At 37.5% G+C, this 20143-nt stretch overlaps 2 protein-coding genes across 5 annotated transcripts in view; one reads left to right on the top strand and one right to left on the bottom strand.

Annotated features, from left to right (window-relative positions):
- Window positions 1-643: 643 nt before the first annotated feature.
- LOC127660725 (dehydrogenase/reductase SDR family member 7-like) lies at window positions 644-7829 on the bottom strand. Its single transcript, XM_052151109.1, has 7 exons — window positions 7191-7829; window positions 5352-5504; window positions 5067-5170; window positions 1651-1890; window positions 1382-1504; window positions 1056-1271; window positions 644-785 (listed from the first exon to the last, which is right to left on the bottom strand). Exons 1-7 carry the CDS (start codon window positions 7321-7323, stop codon window positions 738-740), a joined length of 1017 nt encoding a protein of 338 aa, XP_052007069.1. The 5' UTR covers window positions 7324-7829; the 3' UTR covers window positions 644-737.
- A 1772-nt stretch (window positions 7830-9601) lies between these two features.
- Window positions 9602-20143, top strand: part of ppm1aa (protein phosphatase, Mg2+/Mn2+ dependent, 1Aa) — a 28438-nt gene continuing 17896 nt past the window's right edge. For all 4 annotated transcript variants that reach the window (XM_052151104.1, XM_052151107.1, XM_052151108.1 and 1 more), the window contains exons 1-2: window positions 9602-9911; window positions 18166-19037. In XM_052151104.1, coding sequence (XP_052007064.1) covers window positions 18183-19037 — 855 coding nt within the window. In that variant the 5' untranslated portion in view covers window positions 9602-9911; window positions 18166-18182. The remainder of the gene's footprint in view (window positions 9912-18165; window positions 19038-20143) is intronic.

The raw sequence follows: 20143 nt of genomic DNA, 5'->3' as shown, positions 1-20143 counted from the left end.
GAACTCAGATTTATTATTTTCTTTGGAAATTGTACCCTATTTCCTCAACAATGGACCAACAAATCGAGGAACCATTGGATGTCTTTGACTGACTCTCTCCTCACAATGAGCTTCCATTTCATATTGTTATTTTGTTTGCACTCTCTTATGTTAAGCATCTGTGTGCTCTGTCAAGAGACCTCAAAAAGGAGAGCAAGAAAACCCTTGCCCTTTTTATGAAACAGTCTGTCTAATCTGAAGGACGTGCCTTGGTTACAATTTTGAATGGTAATGAATAATTTTTGTTTTACTTTTTATATATAAATGTGACCACTTTGTGTAAAAGATCTTAAGGTAAGTTGCCTCTTGTAACTTTGTTCATCCTACTTGGGCTTGGCCTTTGTATGGCTGTGTAATTGTATGTATGTATGTTTGTGTAGGAGAAATACAGATATTTTGCATAAATCCTAAACGGTCTCCTTTTGTTCACATAAAATGCAAGGTTATGAATTTCTATTTATAAGTGATGGACAACATTTTATATACTGAAAACATACAGAATACATCAACAGCAAAAAAAATAAAAAATGTTACAATTATCTTTATCATTATTACAGCAAGCATAATGTGTGTTTTCATATTTATTTAATTATGTTGAAATATTCTGATGCTCATTTTTGAAAGTAAAATCTTTCTGCAAATTAATGTTCAGGTATTCACAAATCAGTGCTTCTTTAGAATAAGATGAAGATAAATGTTCAGTTAATCTTGACCTTTGGCTTGGTGAAGTATGCAGAGTCAGCATCCTGTATAGAAAATGAATGAAAACACAAATGCCATTGAAACGAGTTTGGGGTTAATGTTTCTGTGACCAGTATAATCTGCTTGTCTGGATGTTAGTTTACATTTTATCATTTCTTTATTCTGATAACATACTTTAAAACTTCAACCCCTAAGAAATAGAGGTAGTGGCTAAAGACTGGAGGACCTGTTTTTTCTTTCATTACCCAAGGGGCTCCTCATATGGCAAAGACATGTTCTTTTTTCATTCTGTACACCATGCTGCAAGTACTCACCAGTCCTGCTTTGAAGTTCTGCACACGTTTTCTGCCAAGAATGTTTGTGATGTACCAGGCCAGAGTGGGAGTGTACTGCCACATATAGCAGAACAGTAGAAAGGGCTGTTGAGCAATCCACATCTCTTTCACATGATTGGCCAGACCTACCAAAATGAGGTGGGCACAGCGCTCTGTTGACATCTTATGTGTTTGATCACCAGCTGAAGACACAGGCTAATGAGAAACAAGTAGAAAGTGTCAGAACCAGAGGCAAATGAAAATGCAAGACCTGAATGAAATACAGTGTTCTTATTCAATGATCATTTGAGCTGATGTTAAGGTACCTTGCTCAGCTCCTCAGTGAATGCATTCTGAACAATGCTTGATATTACAGGTCCAGGGCAGACAGTACTGATTGTGATGTTTGGATAATCAGTGAGTTCTGTTCTCAAACTGTTAAAGAAACCCTGCAGAAACATTCATAATCAGTCCATACATGTGATTTGTTTTAAGTCTGTATGACAGTAATTAGCATTTTACAGACAATCCTGCTTCATATACTTAAAGGGTAGGTAGATTGTCTGAGAATCTACTTTGTGCCATTTGATCTGACCTGCACTGCATGCTTGCTTGCTGAATACCCAGTTGCCAGCGGTGCACCTACAAAGCCTACAACGCTACTGACGGTTGCTATGATACCAGTACCACGACGAGCCATGTGAGGAAGCACCTGCTTAGTGACAGATATGGTGCCCAGGTAATTGAGCTCCATAAGTGCCTGATACACATCCACTTCAGTGTCCATACACAGCGAACGCTGGCTCCGACCACCGTTATTTATCAGTACATCTATCTGAAAATGCAGATATAGACATAAATAGTTGATTAAAACCAGTGCACAATTTAAAACAAATGTTAACAAATAAATCCAAATTGAATACTTGCTTAAAACGATCTGGCCTAATAATACAAGGGTTTAAGGTGCACTCAATCAGTTTTACTATACAGAAATTAAGTAATTTTGAAACAAATGTATACAATCATGACCACTCATGTGAGATTGAGTGTTTATTCATATAAAATATCAACTTTATAAAAGCTGTTTTATTCTACTTGCAGAGGTTCCCCTCATGGGGGCAGCCATGTTAGCATCACATGACCAGCTGAATTCCACTTGCTTAATCTCAGTAACCACCTTATTATTGGACACTTTGACTCATTAATTAAATAGATCATTACTGACTGTCAAAAGTGAATTGCATTGGTAACTGAAAGCTATTGTGTTTGAATAATGTTGCAGTGATATTTCAAGATTACATACACCGGAAGCCAAAAGTTTGAAATAATGTACAAATCTTGCTCTTATGGAAAGAAATTGCTACTTTTATTCACCAAAGTGGCATTCAACTGATCACAATATATAGTCAGGACATGAATAATGTGAAAAATAACTATTACATTTGAAAACAATGTTCAGAACGTCTTAAACTACTTCAAAGAGTTCAAAAAATAAAATACAAATAAAAAATACTTCACGTGCAGCAATGACAGATTTGCAGATCCTTGGCATTCTAGCAGTCAGTTTGTCCAGATACTAAGGTGACATTTCACCCTACGCTTCCTGTAGCACTTGCCATAGATAAGGCTGTCTTGTCGGGCACTTCTCACGCACCTTACAGTCTAGCTGATCCCACAAAAGCTCAATGGGTTTAAGATCCATAACACTCTTTTCCAATTGTCTGTTGTCCAATGTCTGCGTTTCTTTGCCAACTCTAACATTTTCTTTTTGTTTTTCTGTTTCAAAAGTGACTTTTTCTTTTAAATTCTTCCCATAAGGCCTGCACCCCTGAGTCTTCTCTTTACTGTTGTACATGAAACTGGTGCTGAGTGGGTAGAATTCAGAATGTGAGGCGTCTATTTCTCAAACTAGGGACTCTAGTCTGGCCTTCCACATCTCTTTCTGTCCTTGTTAGAGCCAGTTGTCCTTTGTCTTTGAAGACTGTAGTGTAAACTTTGTATGAAATATTCAGTTTTTTGGCAATTTCAAGCAATGTATAGCCTTCATTCCTCAGAACAAAGATTGACTGATGAGTTTCTAGAGAAAGCGGTTTCTTTTTTTTTTTGCTATTTTCAACCTAATAGACATGCTAGTCTATTGTATACTATGCCAACACAAAAACAAACACAAAGACAATGTTAAGCTTCATTTAACAAACCAAATAGCTGTCAACTGTATTTGATATAATGGCAAGTGATTTTGTAGTACAAAATTAGCTAATTAGCATAATTACTCAAGGATAAGGTGTTGGGGGGCCTGGGTAGCTCAGCAAGTAAAGACGCTGACTACTACACCTGGAGTCTTGAGTTCAAATCCAGGGAGTGCTGAGTGACTCCAGTCAGGCTTCCTAAGCCACCAATTGGCCCGGTTGCAAGGGTGGGTAGAGTCACGTTGGGTTAACCTCCTTGTGGTTGCTGTAATGTGGTCCTCGCTCTCGGTGGGGTGCGTGGTGAGTTGTGCATGGATGCCGCAGAGAATAGAGTGAAGTCTCCACACGCTCTGGGTCTACGTGGTAATGCACTCAACAAGCCATGTGATAAGATACACGGATTGACATTCTCAGACACAGAGGAAAATGAGATTCGTCCACTGCCATCCAGATTGAGGCAAGTCACTATCCCACCATGAGTACAAAGAGCGCATTGGGAATTGGGCATACAAAATTGGGGAGAAAATCCAAAAAACAAAAAAATTAAAGGATTAGGTGTTGATTTAATGGCTGTTGGAAATGGGGCCTGTCAAGATTTTATCAAAAATGACTTTTTTTCAAATAGTGATGGTGCTATTTTTACATCAGTAATGTCCTGACTATACTTTGTGATCAGTTGAATGCCACTTTGGTGAATTAAAGTACCAATTTCCTTCCGAAACAGCAAAATCTGTACATTATTCAAAACTTTTGGCCACCAGTGTTTCTACAAAAATTACTGTGTTCACCTTTATGGGGTTGTTTGTGTGTTTATCTGTGCCATACTTCATACTTTCCATGTCAACTTTTAAAAACATGTCTTGAGACACCTGCATTAAGTTATATGTGTTGTGCTGCATCTAGTATTTTATTTTAATCATAAGAATGTGTCTGTTCTGAACAGCCCCTTAAAGAAATGGTTCACCCAAAAGTGAAAATTCTCTCATCATTTATCCACGCTCATGCTATCCTACATTTGCATGACTTTCTTTATTCTGCTGAACACAAACAAAGATTTTTAGAAGAATATTTCAGCTCTGTAATTCCATACGATGCGAATGAATGGTGAACAAAATTTAGAAACACCAAAAACCACATAAAGGAAGCAAACAAGTAATCCATATTCTCCAGTGGTTTAATCAATGTCTTCTGAAGCTATTCAATCGGTTTGGGGTGAGAATAGACCAAAATGTACCTCCTGTTGCACTATAAATCTTGTTATTAATACAATTATCATTTAATTATTTTTAAACACTATTAAAAATCGTATTTTATCTAAATTACACAATGATGATTAATCGACTTTATAGACATTACAGTTTTATCGTCTGTTAATGCTGATATTCTGTAAAGCTGCTTTGAAACGATGTGTGTTGTGAAAGGCGCTATACAAATAAAATTGACTTGACTTGACATCACCAGTCTCCTTGCTTGGTGATCATGATTTCAAGTTCGATTACACTTCCAAGCACACTGTGCATGCCAAGCACTAGGAAGAGTAATCGAGCTTGAAATCCTGATCGTGCCTAGAGACTGCAATGGCAAGATGTACAGTGAAAAAGGAGGTATAATTTGGTCTGTTCTCATCCAAAATGTATTAGATTGCTTCAAAAGACATTAAGAGGATTAAATCACTGGAGTTCTGTAGCCACTTTTCCTCTAATCCATTTTCACAGTACTTTTACTGATTATTAATCGATCAGAAAAACTCATGTTGAAGCTCATGAGAGAAACAGGAGAGAAATACTATGACGGTCTGCTATGAAATACAGATCGCATTTACATCACCAAAGTGCTCCAGAACTGTAGCAGTTTTTTCTTGATGTGATGTACGGTCCATCAAATCGAGTGGAAGTACAAGAATATCTTCATCCTTTAGAGAGTGCTCTAATGAGAGAGAGAGAGAGAATGCTTTTTTTTTTTTTTTTTTAGCTCGGAGGGTCACAATAAGTATCATGCTATCAGGGTCAAAATATGACAATATGAGGGATGGTACATGAAATTAAGGTACCCTAAGCGTTTTAGTGTTTACTCCAGTTTCAAAAGCCTTCTTCAGAATAGATCATACCTAAGCATGAGCGCTTTACCCTCTCCAGCTCATTCTCCCTGCGGGAAGACAGCACTAGCCGAGCACCAAGAGCTGCGAGCTGATAGGCCAACTCTTCCCCGATGCCACTGGAGGCTCCGGTAATCCAAACCACTTTCCCTCGCAACTTTGACTCTGTAAAATCCAGTGAATTGAAGTACAGCAATGGCAGGATTGTGATATTAGTGATAGTATGGCATCACCACCACTTGGGATTGAACCGTCTGCCTTAGTGTTAAAGGAACAGTTCACTCAAATATATATATTTTTTTTTATAATTTACACACCCTCATGTTGTTCCAAACTGACAGCCTCAGGCACTATTCACTTTCAATACATCTTTTTTCATTCTGCCTAATATATCCATTTGTTTGCCTGGGAAGAAAGGAAGTCATTTTGATGGTTTGTAACAACATGTGCAAGTAAATGATAAGATTTGATTTTATATTTTTATAACTATATTATTAGAACATATCACTTTTGCAAGATGCCCAAGGACATTTCACAATGCAGGAAACAACTAAACAGTCTAACTGAACAGTTAAAGCTACGCTATGTAACTTTTTTGTTTTGTTTTTTAAAAAAGATGTTACTATTGAGAGAGTGCAAAAAAAAAGAAAATCTTCCAAACCACATCTTTTTCCAAATACACTTTGATAAACCTAGAATAACGATTTATAGTTTAGAGCTGTTGGGATGGATTTAATGGGAAATTGCATTCATACGTCATTTGCCCATGCATGTCACGTCATATCCGTACACAGAGAAAATAAGATCTGGCTACTGTAGCACCGTATGCCGAGTACCGTGAACCTGAAAGTTTGTTGTCACAATGAATGAGAAAAATTTACCATGGATCATTGAAAATGGCAAACCTCAAGAGAATCACTTTGTAAAAACAAATAAACCCCAAACAGAGTAGAGTCTACAAGCAAAAAGTAAAGCGACAGAGTCTGTACTAAAACCCGAATCAACATCGGCTTGGCTTTTCAGAGGTGGCGACAACTCAGAGCTCTGAAAGCATTAGATGGCTTTTTTCTTACGCGACAGGAAAGATATTTTATTGGCATGGTTTATGTATAATTGTGTAAATCACACACACACTGTGTGTGAATGTAGTTAAATACAATAATTATTCTGTAATCTGTGAAGAACTTTTCACTTGCTAGCACACGTGTGTATTTTCTTTATAACGGCAATAATTTATATAAATAAATCCTTTAGTCCTAGGCTTGCCAAGGACATGTGAGTCTTGAAAAGATGTTGACCACTGGTTGTAACAATGACAATCTAGAAATGCAGGATATAAAGAATATCCTGCAGTTATAAAAACGTTTCAACGTTTGACCTTATCAGACTAGCAATCAATGTGTCTAATGTTAATGAATGATGCCTAACTTTTGTAATGTCATTTATTTCAAAACATCAATGTTTCCAATAAGTCAAAACAACAGCATAAGATATAGCACTTATCTGCTCAGATATCTGTCTTTTCCTTTCTTTTGTTATTTATTTGTCTTAATAAATAAGATATCCTGTATTCATGTGTACACCAGTGCCTTAAACCACATTCATCTGTGCAGAGCCTAACCACAACCAAAACAATGTTCTTCTGCAAGACACACACCACTGAAACTGAATTGTTTTATATTAACCAGTCAACCAGACAAAAGTAACAATCTTGCAGGATTGTGTCACACTGGGCTTTATTGCAGCCCAGATAGCTGGGAAGGAGAACATTACATCTCATAAATAGATCAGTACACTTCTTCACTCAAAGCAAACCGAAATGCACATTCATTTCTAAAGGATTCGTCTTACCTGGTGTGTTGCCGACTTTGGCCGCCCATAATAAAGTCAGATCAGCGTCAGCGAAGATGAAGCGAATGAGTTGCGTTAGTAAATAAACTCCGATCCCGGTGAGAATCAGACATGACCACCAACACAAATCCATTATTTTTGCAATAAGCAAATACCATAGAAACTTGCGAAACTAAGTCAGGCAGCAGTGTTTGTACTGAAATTGGTGCTCCTCGCGCAGGCTAAGGACTTGACAGAGGCAGAGCTGTGTTTTTACAACACAGCCCTTCTACTAAGGGATCCTACAAGCTTAGCAAACATTAGCATAACGCGACTGTCAAATAGACAATCTGGCGAGGAGACAAGAGGCCGTTTTTTAATGGATGACTATGGAGGAGATGCTTCCCTGTCCTTAATAAACTGGTTTTGTCTGGAAACAGCTAATCACTTAATAAATTGGTCGTTTTTCCGCTAATCTTCCATATGATTTACATTAAAAAAAAAATCAATTTTGGCATGAACTATTTGTGGAGTTTACTACAATAAAATTGCTGTTTTATAAAATAAGCAACGGACAATTTTGCGACAGGTAGGTGTTAGTTTACGGCTCTCCCCATCCATTTGTTTTATATCCGCAAACGGTAAGTTACTGTCGGACGCTAGTTGTTGACCGTTAGCAGAGAATATTTAGCAGAGATGGGCCACTTCTATTAAAATGAATGGGAGAAATTGGAACGGTCAACGGATGTAGAAAAGAAGTACCGCCTTACATTTAAAAGAGCCATTCACCTATTAGATTCAGACATTACCTGTCAATCAACTCAAAAACTCGCATGCGCATTAGCTATACAAGCCGGGGCTTACAAGGCGTGGTTTAGCGAAATATGAGGTCAAGAAGCACAATTTATGATTCCAATATTATCAGATTTTATTGATGATTTGAAATATGTTATTTGATCGTAAACTTGACTAACCATTTTTGAGATGTTGGTGTCCCTCAAACCAAATAGATTGGAGCTACAATTTTATGACTGGAAATAGTCTCCCGGTAGCGTTCCAAAGATGACCGACAGTGGATTGACTTACTTGAAATACTTTGACCAAGATTAACGAGCGACCCGGCAGAAAACGCTTTACGATCACTGATCTATATATATACGATATGTTTACGATTCATTTTATTTTATAAAAACAAAATACAGAATTTTCTCTATTCCCAGATTTTTACTATTATTTATTATTAAATAAAATATATTGATTATTGAAGTGATTATTTTGTTTCCTTATATCTTATTTTATGTGTTCATGCAAATGTGAAATTAACGTAATTGTGTTTTTTTATACTATGTATTTTTTTTTCTAAATTATGATAAAAATAACTACATTAAGCTGTATTCATTGTGAACTGAAGACCTGAACAGCATGAACATTTAAATTTGACACATTCTCTGTTCAGTTTACTCCTTTATTTATTTTAACATTGATTTGCTTGTCAGATAGCCTACTTTCATTGACATGATTTAAGAGATGAGACTTAAGGAATGTAAATGGTGAGTTGATCTCTGAGGTATCTGCCAAGCAAGTGACAACAGCCCTTATACAAATATACCATTGTTACGTTCAGTTATTTGTGCTATGTAAACCCATAAAACATTTACATGGGATCACCTTCAGCTTTCAGTATCTTTATGTTATTTTGTTTAATTTCTGTGTTTTGTTTAATTGCTGTAATTACATTTAATATATATATATATATTTATTTATTTATTTATTTAATATTTATTATTTAATATATTTATTATTTGATTTTCTTTTCTCTGTGATTTTTAAATGAAAGCCACATTATGTTGTAGCCTATTACAAATGTTTAATTGTACTATTATTGTAAATGTTCTATACATAAATGTTTTATTATTATTTAAATATTTTAATTATATTATTTTTGAATAATTTATCTAATCATGATACAAATAATCGTGTTAAGCTCTGTTTATTCAGGACTAACGTTTTGAACACCATAAACACTTTAGTTTGACACAGTTCAGTTTACTGCTCACCAGTTGTCATTTTATTATATCCTAACATATTCAAGCTATTCAAATGGCTCAAGTGTCCGCGCGCGCGCGCGCGCGCGTGTGTGTGTTCAAAGGGAGCTCTGGAGGTTTGTTCATTAGGTCTCACGCATTTTAGGGATAAAAATGGACAGTGGTGGTCTGGTGGAGAGATAACATATGAAGGATTGGTGTTGCAGGGAATGTGATGCAATGGTGATGTACAGAGGGATGTTGAATGAAGGATTTATAATGGAGGGGTGAAGCAAGGACGTGATGGTGATGACAGAATGATGTACAGACAGCGGGATGATGATGATGATGGTGGTGGTGATGATGTCATTCTTTTAAGTGCGCAGCCCTGCTGAATCCACATCCGGGTCCTGCGCTGCTGCTGGTGTGCAGAGATTCGGTCCGGAGAACAGCAGACCAAAACAGCGGTCAAACCTGACACTTTTCATTTGACACCTATATTCAAGACGCAGAATAAATGGGAATAATGCATCCCTGGTTCAAACAGATAAGAGATGTCCGCTCTTTTACAGACTGAATGCAAAGCAAAACAATTCGCCACAGCCAGCCTGTCTCTCTGTCCAGCGCCGTGCTCGGTTTTTCTTTCTTTCTTTCTTTCTTTCTTTCTACTATTTTTAACTCTTCCGCTACAGATCCCTCCACGACCAAATTTTAAAGGGTAAGTGTCTGTTTTTTTGTGATAAACTCTTGCGAATAATGTTAGCATACATGCTAAGGGTGTAGTTTGAGCTTAGCGTGCTGATCTGTCGTCTGTGCCCGGCGCATAGTGCTCAGAGGGTGGCTGGCCGGACACTCTGGGCCCGAGGCTTCACATGGGCTTTTTCCAGATTTAGCCTATGTTAGCTTACTTTACTGCAGACCCCCAGCAATAAACATTTGACAGACCCTTAACGCCCTCTCTTCCTCGATTACACCCATTAACCGATTTTACTTAGTGTAAATTATTCGACTTAAGTGAGATATTCGAATAGAGACGCGCGCGAACGTCAGTGTTAGCATGAAGCTAACGCGCTAGCAGGCTCGCGACACTACGACGTAATGCGAAATAGGGGCGCGTGAACATGCGGCAGGTCTGCACTCGCAGACTTTGAGCACGCTTCAGGTCAAATGTCACTTATGTAGCACCAGCAAGGGCAAAGAGCATTGTTTGGTCATTTATCACTGTAAATGTCAATGCACTCCAGCAATCAGTCCTATCTGCTGCTAGATCAGGTTAATGCATGGATAATATCTGTCATGTACAGGCTCAAAGGCTGGGATTTTATAAAATACACTTGATTTTTTTGTATTGTTTTTTTTGCTTCGAATAAGCTGTATTTGAATGGTGACTGATGTGGGTGGTGGATACCGAATAGTGGTCAGAATGTATCTGAACTTGTCTATTTTTAGTAAGCGAGTGTGCAGCATGCATAGCCATTTATTGAAGAGATTAGCTGACAGCCATACATGGTTGGGAACCGTGTGTGTGTGCGAGCGCGCGCTCCTGCCTTTGTGATGGTGCGTGTTTACGCTTGTATTTATTTAGTGCCTTGTCGGATGCTTCAGTTAATTTCTAAAGTGGCCAGTGGCATGACAAGACTTTTAACTTTCAGTCATGAATTGCTAAAATAGACTTTGTGCTATGTGCTAACCTTCCTGTTAAAGGTTTTACAAGTTCATGTAACCTAAATCCTTAATGTCACCATAATTGAATAATCAGTCATAATATGTAATTTATTTATGGTAACAATTATTGATTTGCCTTAAAAGGTATATTCCGGCTTCAAAACTAGTTAACCCTTTAAGCTCAGATGGGCCCTCCACGAGAAAACAAATAATAATCAAAATGTTAACAACTACAATCTTGACCAACACAAAATAGGTATTGATTAAAAGTTTAGAAGCTCTACTTTCCAGTGTTTGCAGGCATTATGACCAAAACTGAACAAGTGCTTTTAAATTTGCAGACAAAACAGAAGAGTTCTATTTTGATAATTTATATAAAAAAAAAAAATTGCACTGTGCATATTATGGCAATCAGTATAAGCATCAACCTGATCAAATAGCCAATTGTCATATGTTGTTGGAAATCTTGCAAAAAGTAGAATACAACCAGCCTATTTGTTTAACTTGCTGACAAAAAATGTAGCAAGTAATAGCTAAGTATATTTCTTTGACAAATATGTTGGTTTTGCTTATATGCTGTGTTTTAACTTGTAACCTAAAGAAAAATAAATGGAACACAATATCACATACCCTTATTTACAGGAGGTGATTATATTTCAAATGAGCCCACACACAAGGTAATCTGATGCAAAGATCATTAGATAATCTACATGAAGCACAATGTTACATATGGCCACCAGGAGATTGCACCATTTAAATTACACAGTCTCAGTGATGTAGACTCGTCAAAAGACACTCATTATGTGAAATCTCATTACTAAATTAATGTCAATAATAAATATACCTTTTAATCATTGTTGTGTTTGCATGCGTGTTTAGTTTTTTGTGTAAAATTATTATTTTTTATTTGTTTGGAGAGGCTTTTGGACACATGGAGACGTTTTTGGACACTATGATAAATAATCTTTGTAATGCTGTAACTTGATTGCTTTGTTGTATCAACACAAAAGTGTTATCAGATACAGTTGACATTATTGGGAACAAAACAAAAGCATTTTTTTCACCTTATTTAGACCCAGAGATATATAATGTCAAATCAGAAAAATACGGAAAAAGGTCCATTTGGTGATTTTTCTGCTGTTTCTTTGGCTTATAGGCTCAGAATGTATAATAATGTTTCATACATTTAAAAAAAAAAAGTTTTATTTACAATGATACCAAACACATGACGCCTTTTATTTTTAGTCGAGTTATAAGCCTTTAATTTTGGGTAAGACACTGAAAAAGGAAGCCTTTGAAAACACCTTCAAAGCTTAAATGGTTGCATATGTGGCTTATTGTTGATTACCAATTTTGTTAAAATAATAATAATTTTGACTCGTCCATCCTTTTCTGTAAAAAAATAAAAAATCAAGTGATACACTTGCAATGAAACTGAATGGGGCCAATGTTTTGGGGGTTAAATAGCAGAAATGTGAAACTTATAATTGTATAAAAGCACTTACATTAACTCTTCTGTTAAAACTAGTTTATTATTTGATCTATAAAGTTTTTTAATCTTAATTTTTACAGTCATTTTAAGGTTTGTTAACATTTCATTCATTTGGCAGACACTTTTATCCAAAGTTTTTTCTGTATTACAAAGTTTCTCTAGCATCAGAATAGTAGTATTAAAGTGCAACAATAATATTGTAATTTTTTATTTAGTGACTGGTTTAAGCGCTCATGGAAATAATTTTTTTGAAGACAGAAAGTGAGTCAACTTCACAGATGGAGTTGAGAAGGTCATTCCACCAACGTGGTATGATGAAACTGAAAGTCCAGGAAGTGTTTTGGTGCCTTTTTGTGTTGGTACAACAAGGTGCTGTTCCTTAGCCAAGTGCAGGCTTATGGTGTAAACGTAGCACTTGCAGAAAGGATTTTACGATTTTAGGTATGCTGGAGCAGACCCAGTGTTTGTTCTGTATGCCAGCATCAGAGCCTTAAATTTTATATGTGCATCAACCAGGAGCCAGTGTAGAGTAACAAGGAGTGGAGTAACATGCGCTCACTTTGGTTCATTAAAGACCAGGCGTGCTGCTGCTTTCTAGATCATTTGCAGGAGCCTAATTACACATGCAGGGAGGCCTGCAATGCGAGCGTTACAGTAGTCCAGTCTAGTTATGACAAGTGACTCAACAAGAAGTTGTGTGGCATGTTCAGAGAGGGAGTGTCTTATCTTCATGATATTGTTGAATGTAAATCTACATGATCGTGATGTCTTTGAGATGTGGTTTGTGAAATTTAGTTAGTTATTGATGGTTACCCCTAGATTTCGGACAATTTTTTAAGGCATTACTGTAGTTGAACCCAGCTGCACGGTGATGTTGTGTTCAATAGCAGAGTTGGCTGGAAATAGTGCAATCTTGTTGTAGTTAAGTTGCAGGTGCTGAGATTCAAGCAGTCACCGTGGTGTCGTTGGGCTGGAAAGACAAGTAGAGCTGTATGTCATCGGCATAGCAGCAAGCGAAACTATGTGCCTGAATGATGGGGCCCAGTGATGTTGTGTAAATATAGAAGAGAAGTGGCCCAAGCACTGAGCCCTGAGGTACTCAGTACCCTGTAAGTAGCTGATGTAACTTGGACACCTCACCTCTCCAGGCTACCTTGAAGGACATACCTGAGAGAAAGGACTTAAACCAGTCAAGCACAGTTCCTGTGAGGCCCAGAGTAGAGAGGATGGAGAGTAGGATCTGATGGTTGACTGTGTCAAAGGCTGCAGAAAGGTCCACTAGAATCAGGACAGATGATCTGGATCCAGCTTTCGCCTGTCTCACCGACTCACATACAGCAGGGCAGTCTCGGTGGAGTGTCCACTTTTGAAGCCTGACTGATTGTCATCCAGCAGCTTGTTCTGTGAGAGATAGCAGAGATCTGATTGAAAACTGCCTTTTCAAGCTCGAAAGTGCCTTTTCGAGCCTGCTTAAATGTAGTGGAAAAATGCCTGTAAGTAGAGATTTGTTAATTATGTGTGTGAGTGCAGGTAGGATGGACAGAGAGAAGTGCTGGAGAAGGTGGGAATATATGTTTAGAGACCTCACTGTCAGTCAGAGGAGAGAACATAGAGACAGAATATCTGCATACAGTAGGTGGGTGTTTGACAGGGTGTGGTGCTTAGAATGTATTACTGATGGCTGTAACCTTATTAGTAAAAAATGTGGCGAAGATATCTGCTGTCAGTGATGTGTCAGGTGGTGGAGAGGGAGGACAGAGAACTGTGTTGAATGTTCTAAACAAGCTGCAAGTGTCTGTGGTGGTGTTGATATTATTCTGGTAATAGTGGAAAGGCGTGAGGTTGAAAGAGAAGGAAGGTTACCATGAAAGGAAACCATAAGCGGAGTCTGTTTTAATATAGATGGGAGAGTCGTGTTGAATTGAACAAAGTAGTGATCAGAGAAATGTTAAGGAGAAAAAAGAATATTTGAGTTGGTACAGCTACGTGTAAAAATGAGATCCAGCTGGTTGCCCGATCTATGAGTTGATGTAGTGCTTAGTCTTTTCAAGTCAAACGAGACCAGAAGAGCATGAAGTTCAGTGGCCTGGGGCTTTTTTCTTGGTGTATGTTGAAATCTCCAAGAACCACAAATGGTCTACCATCTTCCGGGAAGTAGGACAGCAGGACATCCAACTCCTCGAGAAAGTTTGCCAGCTGACCTGGAAAGGCGATAGATGACGACGACAACAGCAGGCTCTGAAGTGCAAAGTGGTCATAGGTTGTGTAGGTTGCGTTGTGTCTTGCGTCTTTTATCATGTAAACTGTTTGTAACAGATAACAGGGATGTGTTGAGGGCATATGTTATTCGTGAATTAGACATATTAGATTGTAGAAGGAAAATATAGGAGAAAAAATACAATCAAAAGATCCTAGTGCTATGGTGTGTGGCACCATGTCAGTGTCCTTGCTCAGTGGACTTGCACAGGTAGACTCACTGGTCTTTACACAAGTAAGTCTTCACACATTGATGGTGTTACACGAGGTCTACCACTACCACGTCAGCATTCACTTCAAATATATACACTCTGCAAATGAGCCGTTAAGTGAAAAAAAGCTGGACATGCCTTAATGCTGCTTAGCAAAACAAAGCTAGTCACAAAGTTGTAAAATTGGCTAAAACTTACATAGAAAAGGTTAGTGAGTGATTTTATCACACTAATATCTAATCTAACTAATAAATGTTAACACGCATTTTGTTTAGGTCTCGTGGCTATATATTTTAAATGGTGAGTATTTTTTACGTTTACGGATTGACCCCATTCACTTCCATTATAAATGCCTCACTGTATCCCAGATTTTTGCTTTTTCTAAAGAATAGGAGGGGGAAGTCAAATTTCATTTTTGTTGTAATCAATATTATTCCACAAATGCTGTCTATTGAGATTAACTTGTATTGAACCCAGAGTATTCCTTTTAATGTTTACAAATGAGACTTGCACTAGAGAAGTTGCAAGGTTCTGTTATGTGCCTGATGAGTTTCTCATGACTGTAAACTGAAGTAGTTTATATGTCACTCAAATAAACTAAAGGTGATATGAAATTAAACTTACTTGTAATTATATGCAATATGTGATGAAAATATCTTGTTCTTGATTGAACACCAGAAATAACAGGTAAAGATTTCAGTGTTCATTTATCTTTTGATAGGGCTGCAAATCTTAATAAATATTTTTTTGTTTACTTTAATAGCACAGTTTTCTGTAATTAATTGTGATTAATCATGGTACACTAAAACAAACATAAAAATAAAATCATATTGAATATGTACTTGGTCTCAAAGAACTTTTACAAAGAACTTGCAAGAAATGGGTATTCATAATTTATTTTAATTATTTAAATATAAACATGTTCAAATGTTCAGTTTTCTTGCAGTATAAATCCTTGATACAAGTATATGTATACATGCCATAAAATCAGTTGATATGCTGTAATCAAAAGTTGCAAAGTTGCAGACAAAATCTTCTGGCATTTTTCAGTGCACTTTTTTCATAATGGGATCAAACGGGCAGATTCACTTTATATCATGTTTTATTGGCAAGATAATAAAACATTGCCAATTAGGGCTGAAACGAGTAGTCAATGTTTTCTTGTCGACAAAAATATTCGTTGTTAAATAGTTGTTTGATGTCATTTAATGTAACATGAGATCATACGAAAATGTAATGATGATGATGATGACTCGCGCAGCACTGCAGCTCATGCCTGACTGAGGAGAGGAAGAAAACACAGTTCACAGTCCACATGCACTCTAAACATTTACAGCTTCAGATTATGTAGATCGCGAAGTATGAGGAATTATACAAAATTACCAAATTAGTAAATACAGAAGCACTCTCATTGTGAAATATGCAGAGCTGGAGCTCTTTAAAGGAAACACCCCAGCGTTACATCTTTAGTGCAGTTATATTTAATGCATTATAGCTTTATTAAAGTTTAAATAATAATGAAGTAGATCATGTAAATGAAAATGTAATTTCTCTGTGCAGTCAGCGCCTCTTCTATGAGTTGCATGAATGTCCCGATCTAAGGGGGAGAGACTGAAACTACATCCAGCTGTTGTGCTCTTTCACAAGGACACTTGTCCCTCTTTCTTTTATTTGCACTTGTCCCACTTTGTTTTATATGCAGCTAGATTATAACGTGATGGCTCGCGACTTATTGTATCATAATACAGTGTCACTGTAAAACATAATATATTTGTCACTGCATTTCTTATCTTGAAGAAAATTGGCATTATGCAGCTTTATTATAAGAGAGTTTTTGTTTTTTTGAGAAAAAGATTGATTGAAGTGAACAAAAAGGTGAGAGAGGGTAGTCTTTGCCCCATTATACACTGTATCAAAATACGCTTATTTATTTGTTTTGTTTTGGCTTGTTTTCCAATATAAATATCTAAAACTCCTTTAAAACAATGTACAGTTATATACTGCAGCTATACTGCAGAAGAAACAATTGTTATCTGAGAATGTTGAACATAATATTTAAAATACAAATTTTAAAATAACTAAAGATCATTTAAAAAGTTGCATTCAGCTGAAAAGCAGCACATAAGATATTTAGACTTGCTTCTAGGGAGTAGATCTTGAATACAAGTATTTTTGTCTTTACTGCACTTGCAGAAGTATAACCAAGTGAAAAATACATTTATATACAAAATACACTTAAAGCAAGTCTAAATATCTTATCTGCTTCTCAAGTAAATTTATTTTTAGACTATTTTAAATGGAAAACAAGACAAAAACACTTGATGATAATAGGATTTTTTGCAGTGATTTTTTTACTGAATTAAACTTTTAAAGTTTTTGTATTACGTGTGTCGGTGGACTGAACAGCTTAAAATTACCTTGAATTATTATAGATGGTAGGGCTGGGTGATGTGTGTGTGTGTGTGTGTGTGTGTGTATATATATATATATATATATATATATATATATATATATATATATATATATATATATATATATATATATATATATATATATATATATATACACACACATACATATATATCACACATACATATATATATGTATGTATGTATATGTGGCAACTATTAAAAAGTGTCAGTCGATAGAGTTTTTGCCAACCAATTGGCCCGGTGGGTAGAGTCACGTTGGGTTAACCTCCTTGTGGTCCCTATAATGTGGTTCTCGGTGGGGCACGTGGTTAGTTGTGCATGGATGCCGCGGTAATGCGCTCAACAAGCCACGTGATGAGATGCGTGGATTGATGGTCCGCCACCAGGATTGAGGCAAGTCAGTACGCCACCACGAGGACTTGGCGTACATTGGGAATTGGGCATTCCATATTGGGGAGAAAAGGGGAGAAGCTCCCCCCACACTCTTTGCTCCAGGCCAAATCATGCTTCTCTGTTCGCGTACTCTGGCAGTCTTGCATGTCAAACTAGAGCTCATTGGCTTCGAAAGGGAGTGACGACGATGTTTGAAGGTGAACGATTCATCCACTAGATGAACAAAACATCACTACTGTGTGCAGTGTAGAAAGCATGCAGCTGACTGGGGCAAGCAAGCGTTATGTTGCAACAAGAATATTAATGAACCGTGTGAAATTTCAGCAGTGACGCATATAAGGGATATGCATATAGGGAAATACTGCGGCAGCTTGTCTCTCTCCCACACCTGGCTCACCACTTGTGGGTGAAGTCTCCATATCACTATGCATTAAAAAGTCAACTATTCATTGGAAAAATTACCGCATTAAATTTCCCAGCTACTTTTGTATGTTACTCATTCTTGAACTGTTTCTATTCTAGATTCTTAAGCCACAGAGATGGGTGCATTTCTTGATAAGCCAAAGATGGAGAAGCACAATGCTCACGGGTATGGAAATGACCTGCGCTTTGGTCTGAGCAGCATGCAGGGCTGGCGCGTGGAGATGGAGGATGCGCACACTGCTGTCATCGGTCTGCCCAATGACCTCGACCCCTGGTCTTTTTTTGCAGTTTATGATGGGCACGCGGGATCGCAGGTGGCACGTTACTGCTGCGAGCACCTCCTGGATCACATCATCTGCAACCCTGACTTCCTGGGAGGAGACCGCTTTGGGAATCTGAAAGTGGAGCCCAACGTAGACAGCGTGAAATCCGGAATCCGCACAGGTTTCCTCCAGATTGACGCTCACATGCGGCTGATCTCAGAGAATAAGCACAGTGGTGCTGACCGCAGTGGATCGACAGCCATCTGTGTGATGATCTCGCCCAGCCACATCTACTTTATCAACTGTGGAGACTCGCGGGGGCTGCTGAGCCGTGGAGGGGCTGTGCACTTCTTCACACAGGACCACAAACCCAGCAACCCACTAGAGAAGGAGCGAATCCAGAACGCTGGAGGATCCGTGATGATCCAGCGTGTGAATGGATCCCTGGCGGTTTCCAGGGCTCTGGGGGACTTTGATTATAAATGTGTGCACGGTAAGGGTCCCACTGAGCAGCTGGTGTCGCCGGAGCCTGAGGTTTATGCTATCGAGCGTTCTGAAGCAGAGGACGAGTTTATTGTTCTTGCTTGCGATGGGATCTGGGATGTGATGGCTAATGAGGAGCTCTGCGATTTTGTTCGTTCACGGCTTGAGGTTACCGATGATCTGGAGAGGGTCTGCAATGAAATTGTAGATACCTGTTTGTACAAGGTTAGTGTATATGCAGTTCTTTACCTGCCTGTTAGAAAATGTTATATGTAGATCTTTAAATTAATTTAAAAAGCATGTGTACTCGAGCTAAACATGACATCGGATTACACTAATATTTAACATTCTGGACTCTTGATAGTATTCTGAATTTGATTGTTGTGCAGCCGTGGAATTATTACACTTAGCAATAGATGCATGCACAGCAAAACATTTTACATTTTTTTTGCAATCAGTTTTCAAGCATTTCTCCCCTACAATTTATATTTTGTTTTTATATTGAGCATATAGATGAGCAAAATTCAGGATGTTTAGGGTGATGCAAACAAATGATTTAAGGGAATATTCAGGTTTCAATACAAGTTAAGCTCAATGGACAGCATTTGTGGCATAATGTTGATTACCACAGAAAATTTATTTTGACTCGTCCCTCCTTTTCTTTAAAAAAAAGGGTAAAAATCAAAGTTATAATGTGGCTCTTGAAATTAAAGTGAATGGGGCCAGTCCATAAACGTTAAAATACTCCCAGTTTCATGGCAATATACTAATTTTGTTGCCATGATGAGACAATGTAACTATGATTTAAACAACTTTACAGCTCAAATAGTTATAAGTAAAATAAAAAGAATGTATGTAAGTTCTTTTATAAAATGATAAGCTTCACATTTCTGCCTTCAAACCCTCAGAAAATGGGCCTTATTCACTACCAATGTGTAGTGTATCCCTCACTGGAACCAAAGAAAAGGAGGGATGTCAATCATTTTTTGTGGTAATCTTGAGCTTAATTTCAGTGTTTCACACAGGATTTTGTGAGACTAGTGGGTGGACCTCGGACCCTCTAGGTGGGTCCGGGGGCATGGTCCCCCTAAGAAAACATTGTTCATTTTAAAGTTAAATGCATCAATCTGGTGCACTTTGAGAGCAAAATTAAGAAGCTAGATCTATGAAGAACTTTGTGCTTTTGTAAACAATTTTGCGCTCTAGTAGTAATTTAATCATTAACACATTGTTTGTATAGATATAAATAGTGATGACACGGCAAAAAGGTCACACCCACAAAGCATTGTAAACGAGACAGAGTTTAACGCAGTTCACAATGGTCAAAACAC

Source organism: Xyrauchen texanus, chromosome 20 (assembly GCF_025860055.1).
Source record: "Xyrauchen texanus isolate HMW12.3.18 chromosome 20, RBS_HiC_50CHRs, whole genome shotgun sequence".
In the NCBI taxonomy this organism is placed as follows: domain Eukaryota; kingdom Metazoa; phylum Chordata; class Actinopteri; order Cypriniformes; family Catostomidae; genus Xyrauchen; species Xyrauchen texanus.
Note: the sequence above shows the minus strand (reverse complement) of the source record. Positions and strands in the feature narration are given on the sequence as shown.

What these genes read in the sequence shown, in the direction of transcription:
- LOC127660725 (XM_052151109.1), bottom strand. Translation starts at nt 7,323, where the DNA reads ATGGATTTGTGTTGGTGGTCATGTCTGATTCTCACCGGGATCGGAGTT. An exon ending in CAAAGTCGGCAACACACCAG is followed by an intron (nt 5,505 to 7,190) that starts GTAAGACGAATC and finishes TGGATTTTACAG; the next exon opens with AGTCAAAGTTGCGAGGGAAA. An exon ending in GGTAAAGCGCTCATGCTTAG is followed by an intron (nt 5,171 to 5,351) that starts GTATGATCTATT and finishes CTCTCTCATTAG; the next exon opens with AGCACTCTCTAAAGGATGAA.